Genomic DNA, 10,992 nt, shown 5'->3' on the forward strand with positions numbered 1-10,992 from the left:
AAAGTCTCGATGGCTGTTATAACACCATTGTAAGAAGGTGGTAAAGTAAGCAATAGTTGAGTCACTTTATCAACCTCTGAGATAGTCGCACCGGCTGATGCTAACTCCGATATCAAAGAATCGAACATCATAAAATGTTTACACAAATCTGTGTCTTCTTCCAACTTCAAATTAAATAATTTCTTCCGAGCTCCAATTTGTTTTGCTACACTTTTTCTTTCGAAGATATTGTTTAGTACATCAAAAATTTGTTTTGTCAACGATTCTGGTTTCACGTAACTTAAATACGAATCGGACAAATATTCAATTAACACATTCTTTGCGGTTGACTCCGATTTCTTCCACTTGCTGTCAGGATTCGCTGGTGCTGGTTTATCGATTACATGAATCACTTCAAGTTCATTTAAGAGACTGCGGATTCTGAACTTCCATATATTATAATTTTCACCGTTGAAAGGTTGGATGTTTCTTTTAGATTTTATAGTTTCCATATTGTTTATAAAATCTTTATCTTCACTCTGAATGTTTTACTTACGATACATTCACTAATTTTCAATTGCACTTTGAAATTTTAATTTTCTTCCTCTCAATAAAATTTGTATTTAAATTAATCAACAACGTAGCCTGGGCCCATAACCTATTGGGATTATTGATAGTGGTGTGATTAATATTAGTAAATAATTCAAGCACTTTGTTGTAGGAAGATAGTCACTTTATTTTAACTTCAAATAGAGTATCGAAGGTATGTCTTAACAGTCTGAAGGATACGAGTGAACTACACACAAAGAGCTATATAACTCAACTGTTTTAGGGTCTATATAACACTCAAAATTATACCTTTATTTATGACCCTCTTCGAGTATTTCTTACCCGTACTTCTAGGAATCTATACAATAAATATTCACAAGGTTTAACATGTGTTACCAAGTGTTGAGTGTATACAGGACTCACAATAGGTTTACCAAATGTGCATGATAAGAAAAAAAGGTCGTTGCAATAAATCACACGTATAGTGTAAGAAACGTAATTGCTTTTTAAGAGAGAAACTTTTGTAAATGAAATCAATATTTCAACAACCAATTTGCATGAAATTTAGTATAGAGATATTTTGATACCTGAGAAAGGACATAAGTGAAGTCCCGTGTCCCCGTAGTGGGGTATGGGGCAGATGCATTATTCATACATCTGTTTCACTGATCGATTTTCTTTAGGGACAAGTTGGTGATCAGCCTTCTGTGTCCTGCCAGACCGAGACATTTTTGGAGAAAGGAAATAGGATAGGTTTTATCCCGGAAATCCTACGGGAACGGGTTTTTCTTTGAAAACGCGGGCGAAGCCGCGCGCGGAAAGCTAGTATTATATAAGATAGAAACAGTTACATAACATGTCCGTATTTAAGCAAAAAGGAACCACCCAGCAAAAACGCACTTCTGAGATATCAAAGGATTTACAAAAACATTTGCAGCTCTGTTAGATGAAGTAAAATTAAAATTTATTTTATTTAAATTCATTGATAAATTACTTATTTAAGTATGTGTATATAAATTTGCTCTGAATATTCTTAAACTTTCTAGATAATTAAGAAAATGTGCATGTGGTTCCTTTTAACATTTATCAATTGATAGGTTTTCTCTTATACAAAAAGGAACCACATCCCAGGGATTTAATGATATAAATGAAACTATGTATTTATAATATCGTAATTAAAGCTTTAATTAATAAAATATATAAAATAATACTTATATAGGACGTTTATTCGACGTTATCATAAAATTGGATTTCGAAATCCACCGTGTCTAGTCCATCTATGTGGTCTTCTATTGCATCATCACTAATGAGACCGTTATAAAAACTGTGCATCTTGTGGAATGAGATGTAATATGGACTGAATATCGCTAGAAGGTGAAGAAAGCTTCTCCAGAGGCAGCGACGTATAAGGTTCTTCGTTATCTTCTGTAATAAAAAGAAAAAAGCTTTAAATCAAAATAATAAAGCTGCGTGGCTTTTATACGTAGGTTTACTTTTATATGGCGACAGCAAAATATTATTATTAGTTCTTATAAAGCCGTGTCCCTACTAGACGACTAAGTATGTTGTATGTACATGCGCCATGTACAAAAAACTGGCTAAGTGCGAGTCGGACTCGCGCAACGAAGAGTTCCGTACCATTATCTATAAAAACGCCAAAAAAATCACGGCTTATTGTATGGGAGCTTCTTAAATATTTATTAAGCTATTTATTGCATAGCTTCTATCGCGGGCCTTGAGCGCGGGGACCGAATCGAGAAATTCCATTACGAAAAAACCTCACGCTCTCCACTCCGACGGGCTCGGAGGTGTGGCTTGAAGGCATGCTATGCAATAGCTTTACCGTGGCAGTCCCCGAGTGCCACACGTCTTTTTTTATTCTGTTTTTTAGTATCTGTTGTTACAGCGGCATCAGAAATACATCATATGAAATTTCGACTATCTAACTGTCACGGTTCATGAGACAGAGGGATAGACAGACGGACAGCGGAGTCTTAGGTCTCGTTTTACCCATTGGGTACGGAACCCTAAAAATCATACGCAATAGTGGCAACCCTGGCAAAAAATTAAATAAACTTGTTAAAATTTTGAATTTCGCAGGCTAGGGCCTTGTTCCGGTCAAAACAGTAGCCGCGCGAGTTTTAAAATCAAACTAATAATTATATGCGCTGAATGATGTGGCTGAATGTACTGTACTGAATCTGAATCTAAACGTATTTTACCAAAATAGTAGGTAGGTACCTAGATCATCGACAGTTATTTTTAAAACAGGGTTTAGACTTTAGTAGTTTCATCTCACAATGACAGATGAATCGTAACAAAATGACTCTTAATTCGACTCGCCGCGCCTTCGTGAACAATGACATTGTCGTTAAAATACGTAAATCCACAGAGGATTCCTCTTGTACTTACTTAATGAACTATCTTCTTAAAATCACACCACAATCGGGAATGAATCAAAAGTGGATAAAGCGTACCTGCATCTCAGATTCAATAAGTACTTAAATGCATTAAATAAAACTACTTACCCGTTGTATCTTCATTATTATCTTCGGTGTTCGTCTCCAATGCTTTTCTTACGAATTGCTTGCTTATTTATTTATTACTAAACATTTTCACATTTTATTTTAAAGGTAATTAACAAAAACAATAGAACTTACTTCGCGGAGGAAAACACGTATTCGAACTACTTCGCTGAATGTCACCTATATATTGACAGATGTTCGACGTTTTACTTAAAAAATTGGAGTTTTGCACTTAAGTAATGAAATACGTTGTTTAAAGATGAGAAGCATTGTAACAAGTCAAGGCATTTGGTTCCATATTATATAGTGATGATGGGTTTCAGAATGTTTTACAATATTTATTTATGCATAATAGAACCGAATGCTTGTGGTTTTATTTTGCAATAAAAAATTACAATTAAATTATGTATTTATTTTACGCATAACCATACCACAGAAACCTGGTTCCATTTTGTGTATTAAAAATAATTGTTATTAATAGAAAAATGTGTAATGTATAATGGTACCAAGTAGGTGTGGATCTGTTTTGTATAAAATGACATGATAGTAATATCGTTTATTTGTTTGAACAAAGCAGTCCAGTGGTGCTGTGGTTCGGTTTTGCTTAATATGGTATTATTCGTTGTTGCTGGTGGTTCCTTTCTGCTTTTAGTATACCTTGTTTCCAACGTTAAAATCATGTGGTTCTTGTTTGTATAAGAATTTAGACCACTTTTGAATGAGTATTCTTCAATAAAGGTAAAAAACGAAATTTGTCGAGTGGTTCCATTTTGCATAAATACGGACACATTATAATTAACTAGTATTCTGCTCGCTGCTTTGCACATGCCATAGGCCACAAATTTCCATCGAAATATTTTTCAAGTTTAGTTTTCGACACAAAATAAATAGTATTCCCTAAGGTTTTATCCATTTACCTACGTATTAAAATTATTCAACATACTTAAAGCGGTTAAGGTGTGTTATGTGCACTTACAAACAGATAATAATAAGAACATGAAATTAATATTTTTTTTGTTTTATGGCATTCAAAAAGAATAGAAAAAATTCGATCACTGGCGGGCCGCGGGTCTGGTCTGGCGGGTCACTAGTGGCTGAATTGGCCAGGAATCCACCCCGGAATGGCGCGAAAGGATGCGGTCTCGAGTACCTACCTCCTCGTGATCGAATTTTTTCTATTCTTTATAAATTTATATTATAAGAACATGTTAGAGAAATACAACGACCGAAATTTTAGTTCCTACTAAATCATAAAAGCAAATATTTTTAGCTACATATTTTCGTACAATTTTTACATCATTTTATAACTTATAATAATATTATTCTTACCTATTCTATTCTCGTAATCAGACAAGTAAAAATCGGTTATAAAATAAAGTTACATTTAAATGATCTGTCAAATTATAATCCCAGAAGTTGGGGATAAAGTATTATCTGTTATTACGTGTCATCCCAAAAATGATTTGGATCTACACACAAATTACGTGTTATCCCAAAAATAATTTGGATCTACACACAATTTTAATTATTTATTGACTGTCCGTTCGTTATAAATATTCTAATAAATTAATGCATAGATTGACAAGGGTGCCAGGAGGAAATAAATAAAAAAAATTGATTAAGAAAGTCATGCTTTAATTTAATTTGTTTTCTTATTACTTATATTTTTGTCAGGTTTTTTGAGCATTTTTCTATACAGTTTTTGTAATAAACATAAAACAGTTAAAAGTACTACTAGGATAAGACCAAGAAGGTCGAGGTAGCATTTCTGGTACCAGGGCACCATAAGCGCGGGAGAGCGTAGATGCGGCGCGCCATTTGTCTTAACCACGTGCTCCACCCAGTGTACCAGCTCATCGCCAGGGGATACTGGACGATCATGGTATATTTGTGACAATTCCTTTGCCTTTGCCGCATATCTGAAATTCAAAAAAAGTTTTAGGAATAGATTGAAACATCAGTAATTATAATCTCGTCTTATTCATTAGCTACTTATATTAGTTGTGTCGTAAATAAAATCCCACCAAAAACATTTTCATGTAAAATGTTGCCAAGACGAGCCCATATGACTCGCACTGTCAAAAAGTTGTCAGATCTCATGTAGAGCCAAGCTTCTAACACTACACGCCCTAACTCTACAAGGCCTAACTTCACAAACTCTACACCTTAGTCAAAATATGTGGCTTGGCCATTGCGCTACATTCACATCGGCGTAAGGTGAAAAATTAATTCACTGTTCATTACTTTTGTGTTATACAATAGTTCTTGTAGTAACGAACGGCCAAGCCACATATTTTGACTAAGGTGTAGAGTTTGTGAAGTTAGGCCTTTTAGAGTTAGGGCGTGTAGTGTTAGAAGCTTGGCTCTACATGAGATCTGACAACTTTTTGACAGTGCGAGTCATATGGGCTCGTCTTGGCAACATTTTACATGAAAATGTTTTTGGTGGGATTTCATTTCTTTTTGTAAGTTGTTTGTAACAAAATTTTTTTTTATTTTTTTCTTCTTTTTTTGGGGTGTATTTCTTGCACATCAGAGACGCCTTTTTTTATAGCCCACTCTCTATCTTTGCCTTTTTTCTTTGTTGATTTACTGTTTATAATAAGTGATAGATCAGGGCGATACTTGGTTCTTAGGCGATTATATTCGACTATAGCTGACTGTTGTGCTTTAATACTACTAAAGTCAATATTTATAAGGTGAACACCTTGCAAATTAGTCACTCTAGAGAGTGCTACATAAGCCTGCCCACAAGAGAACGTTGATGACCCAATATCAATGAGAGCATTATTTAAACTAAGTCCTTGGCTTTTGTGTATGGTGATAGCATACGCGACACAGATTGGAAACTGTTCACGATGAACGAATGCTCTATTGATAATTTCAAATTTTCTATTCATTCATATTTATATGATCTGATCTGAAGTATATGTCTCAATATAATTATGTCGATTAATTTTTTTTTTTTTAACAAGGAGTACCTATACATATAGCCTATATATACCTAGGGGAACCAAGTTTTAGATTATTAGATTAGACCTCTAGCGTCATCAAAATTTAATTTAAAATTACAGGTCTCATACAAACTCCCATCCCCTAGTTTAAGGGGTTGGGGGATGAAAGTTACAAATTTTATAATTTTTTTGTTGTTTGTGTGCTAATACTAGCTTACATACAAAATTTCAGCTTTCTAGGACATTAGAAAATACCTTAAGAATTTTGATGATCATCAGTGAGTCAGTGACGAAATTAGCGTTTTTTAGATATAAATAAAATCTGAAGCATAAAAGCTAATGTAATTAAAACTTAATATGTTCAATAAGTTCGCTATTGACAATATATCCCGAAAATTTTGTTGATCTAGCATAATCCAAACCCAAGTTATGAGGGTTCAAAAAAACGTCGAAGCGCTTCGAGAAAAGGTAGGTAGTGCCCGTGCGTTTCGCTCGGCTCGTCTTGGCGGGGGCACTACCGTGCCCCCAGATTTACTCACTTGGGATCGCTCAAAATGTTCTCAATCTGTGTCTTAAGTTCCGTAGCCATAGTATAGGAGAGTGTTACTTTCTTCGCAAATCCCTTGTTCACAGCGCGTTCGATATTAGTAAACTGGTCAGCAAACACTGGGATACCGACGATGGGAACACCAAAGTGGATTGCTTCAGTGGTTGACAGCAGACCACCATGAGTGATGAACAACACGCAGTTAGGATGAGCTGCAATTTAAGACATTTCCGTAAACAATTCTGAATTAAATTCGGTCGGTACGTTATTCTGAATATTTAAAAGTGTCCGAAGTACTCCAGATTAAAAAGCTAATAATAATATCCATACTAATATTATAAATGCGAAAGTAACTCTGTCTGTCTGTCTGTTACTCAATCACGCCTTAACTACTGAACCAATTTGCATGAAATTTGGTATAGAGGTATTTTGATACTCGAGAAAGGACATAGGATAGGTTTTATCCCGGAAATCCTCCGGGACGGGTTTTTCCTTGAAAACGCGGGCGAAGCCGCGGGTGGAAAGCTAGTTCCATATAAATATTCCGAACCTAGAATGCTGGCCTGCGGTGCCCATTGTACAATGTGGATGTTGTTGGGTCGATTTGGTAAATCTTCTCCAAACTTCCATATAACAGTCTGTTTTAACTCTCCCAAAACTTTTACTATTCCGTCCTTTAATTCCTTTGGAAAGTTTTCACTCCTCAAATTGGATCCCATACTGAAGTAAATTACTCCGTGTTTTGCATCATCCATGATTTTCTTGAGATTCTGGAATTAGAGGATAAAAATCTAGAGCAGTTTTAATTTTAAGAAATAACACGTTTTACATATAAAAATATGAACAAAGAACTTGACATTCACAATAAACAAAACATAAGAAGAAAGCGGATTAGGATTTATCGCAATATTAAATACAAATACAAAATTATTATGTTGAAATTGATATTTATTGTTTTATGACATTCAAATGCTTTATAAATATAAATTTATAAAGAATAGAAAAAAATCGATCACTAGGCGGGACTCGAACCTGCATCCTTTTGCGCCATTCCGGGGCGGATTCCTGACCAAATCATCCACTCGTGACCCGCCAGAGCAATCGGATTTATTCTATTCTTTCAGTTTTATGTGTTCGAGTCCCCACTAGTGATCGAATTTTTTCTATTATTTATAAATTTATACAAAATTATTATATTATTACCTCTGGCAGAGGTTTGACATTCGCATCGATATGGTAGCCACCAATTGCTATGTAATTTTGCGGTAATTTCAAAGCTCCTCCCATAGAGTAGTGCGAGTTACCCAACATCAAAGACGCGTTGTATCTCAAAGTTTCCAACGATGGCACAGGTTTACTCTTATCCCTGATATGAGGTACTATGTATTGTTCGTAGTATTGCTGTTCAATAGGATATGTGACCCTGAAAATTATTAACACATACTATTTGAATAATTTCTTAGCTGTATGTGTTGGCTGAATACCTAACCTATTTTTTTCAATCAATAATGATATTCATTTTAGTCATCTACGAAAATTTTCTTAATCCACGCTATATCGATCTATCTAAGGAAGAAAAAATTTAAACAATACCAAATAATTTATTACATATTTAAATATTTATTATTATAATTTATTTATATAATTTATTATATATTTAATATAATAAGGGTTAGCTTTCAAATACATACATATAAAATAGCGTTGAATTAAGAACCCTCTTACCAGTATTGCAGATATTGTCCATAAAGCTGGTTATATAACTCCTGTACTCGTTGCCAAAAGGAATATGGAGGGATATCAGTAGATAAGCCATCCGCAACATACGCTGGGTTGGGAACCTCGTCTATTAGCTTGAGCACCATCCAATGCGGATCTACAGTTGAGAACCAGATCATTGGGCAGTCGTAGATAGCTGATATTCTGTGAACAGAAGTTTAATTTATGACATCAATGCGTCAGTTGCTTGTTAGCCAAGTAATACTGAAAAAGTATTCGAGCGCTGCCATGGGCCCCTTACTATCTATAAGTACATATAATAAATCTGTAGAAGGGTCAATTCTGTACATTGAAAATATTGAAAAAATAAATAGCAGGGGTGTTACTGGATCGATACCAAACCCAAATATGTGATTAAAAAAATTTTTGTCTGTCTGTCTGTCTGTCTGTATGTGAAGACATCACGTGAAAACTAACAGTTCGATTTCGATGAAACTTGGTATAATTATGCCTTATTAGTTATCCTGGGCGTAAAATACGCGAAGACCGACATCCGCGCGGATGGAGTCGCGGGCGGAAGCTAGTTATTTAATAAATTTTCAAATAAGCATTTTTATCCTAATGAAAATCTAATCTACCTCACCCAGCATACAGTTCTGAGAACATCCATTCAGCGATTATGACATCAAATTTTTGGCTCTTATCCTTAAATAACTCTTGAACGGCTGGAACAGATACCGCTTTTCTTCCATTTTCTATGAAATGGTATAAAAGAAGGCTCGGGTCTTGCAAACTGAACTTCTGGTCCATTAAAAATTGTATGTTGGTCATATGGTCTGGAATAATAATAAACGTAATATTAGTTAATTTTTCAGCATTTAATCGCAATCTTGTTTAAAACTCAGCGAAGCTTATTTTAAAGAAATAATCTTCTTATATATAAAAATGAATCGCAAAAGGTGTTGGTAAGCGCATAACTCGAGAACGGCTGAACCGATTTCGATAATTCTTTTTTTATTATATTGCGTGAAGTACGAGGATGGTTTTTATGTAGAGAAAACGTAAATATGTACCACGGGCGAAGCCGGGGCGGACCGCTAGTAAGATATACATTTTAACAGTTTATAGTTTTGAGAATCACAAACAAATTATGTAGCCGCTCATATGCTTTGCGCAACCACAGTTGCAAAAGTAAAATACGCTAAATAGCTTGCAAAAAAAATAAAGGTAGCCTACTTTGCTAGTGCTCTGGAACGTGCGCCGCGCGTTCGACGCACCGCTATTAAAACTTAATTTCTGACTTCCGCGAAAGGAGTACTTAAAATATATTGACTGTAATCGATTGCTATTGTAATAATACTATACAAAACTGTGTTATTTTTACAATATATGATTACCGTATACCTTAAAAAGTTATGAAATCGTCTAAAGTCTACTAACTTTTAAAGTCGTCTTTATTACATATTTATTACAACGGTCACTAAAATACTACTTTATAACAATAAAACACATGTTAGAGAATAATCTGGTAAGTAAACACGAGTAGAAATCAATAAAATACAACAATTACGGCATATTTTAACACTTCCTTGTAAGACACGTAAGATACAAACTAAGATATTCCCAAAATTCTGTTTGAAAGGTTGGTAGTACTGGGGAGAAATAGACGAATCAATTAGTTGTCTTTGGTTTAAATACGTAAAAATTAGACTCTGAGAGTATGAAATAGAGTTTATAATCAATTGAAATAAGAAAGTCGCTTTGCAACCACAGTTGCGCGAAACAAGATTCTTGATCGTGTTTTTGCAACTGTGGTTGCGCGTAGCTAAGTAAGGGGTCATTTTTTTTTTCTCAAGCATATGAGCGGGTAGTAACATGCAAAATTCTAGTTTGAAGTTCGAATTTATATTATGTTGTATAATAACATATTTTTTTAATGTGTAATTTATATTTTTATTTTAAACAAGGTAACAATAAACACGTATTTATTACAATTATCTTTTAACTAATTTCTTTAATACAATCAGGTTAAATAGGTTTTAATAAAAAAAAATCTACATACTTTCGATGACTTCTACATTGTCACTTGCGAAAACGATGGTGAGATTCTTATGTGACTTATTATCAGGGTAGGATGTTATGTATGTCACCTAAAACAAATAAAATTAGTTTAAAACAAACAGAAAATTAATAAAAAAACATGGTGAGATACTGGGGTAGAAACACAAAAAATATAATAAAAAAAAGACGTGTGGCACTCGGGGTCTGCCGTGGTAAAGCTATTACATACTATGCCTTCAGGCTTCAAGCCACACTTCCGCGCCCGTCGGAGTGGGGAGCGTGAGGTTTTTCCTTAAGGTATTTCTGGATTCGGTCCCCACGCTCAAGACCCGCGATAGAAGCTATGCAATAGCTTAAAAGTATTTAGTATGCTTGGCTACACATTTTTGCGTGTGTAACCTCAAAGCTTTCAACTAGATGAACCGATATTGATGATACTTTTTATACTTGAAAGCTAGGTTTGACAAGTTGAGTAGTTTTTTATTGGAAATAACTATTTTACCTTATGTCCTGAATTAGTGAGGTGTCTAACGATGCCATCTCCAAGAATAGCGTGACTTTTACCAGCCAGAGGACTGATGACTAAAAGGTTATACGACTCACAATAACCCATTAAGAGCAACACGCAAAATACACTTAATAAACTTGATGCCATTTT

General features: G+C 34.6%; 1 protein-coding gene across 1 annotated transcript; it reads right to left on the minus strand.

Moving 5' to 3' along the window:
* Positions 1–4,692: 4,692 nt before the first annotated feature.
* On the minus strand, positions 4,693–10,992 carry LOC149899521 (UDP-glycosyltransferase UGT5-like). Its single transcript, XM_090113947.1, has 8 exons — positions 10,837–10,992; positions 10,336–10,423; positions 8,917–9,109; positions 8,280–8,477; positions 7,758–7,977; positions 7,105–7,324; positions 6,547–6,766; positions 4,693–4,972 (listed from the first exon to the last, which is right to left on the minus strand). The coding sequence occupies exons 1-8, from the start codon at positions 10,987–10,989 to the stop codon at positions 4,693–4,695; spliced, it is 1,572 nt and encodes a 523-aa protein (XP_089970073.1). The 5' UTR covers positions 10,990–10,992.

Source organism: Colias eurytheme, chromosome 20 (genome assembly GCF_061535395.1).
Source record: "Colias eurytheme isolate Ceu_HAF_F1 chromosome 20, ilColEury1 Martin Lab GWU primary, whole genome shotgun sequence".
NCBI classification, from domain to species: Eukaryota; Metazoa; Arthropoda; class Insecta; order Lepidoptera; family Pieridae; genus Colias; species Colias eurytheme.

Excerpts from the sequence above, each read along its gene's own strand:
- LOC149899521 (XM_090113947.1), bottom strand. The coding sequence starts at position 10,989 with ATGGCATCAAGTTTATTAAGTGTATTTTGCGTGTTGCTCTTAATGGGT. Across the intron at positions 7,978-8,279 it reads GGACAATATCTGCAATACTG|GGTCACATATCCTATTGAAC; the intron begins GTAAGAGGGTTC and ends AATAATTTTCAG. Across the intron at positions 6,767-7,104 it reads ACCGCAGGCCAGCATTCTAG|CTCATCCTAACTGCGTGTTG; the intron begins GTTCGGAATATT and ends CTTAAATTGCAG.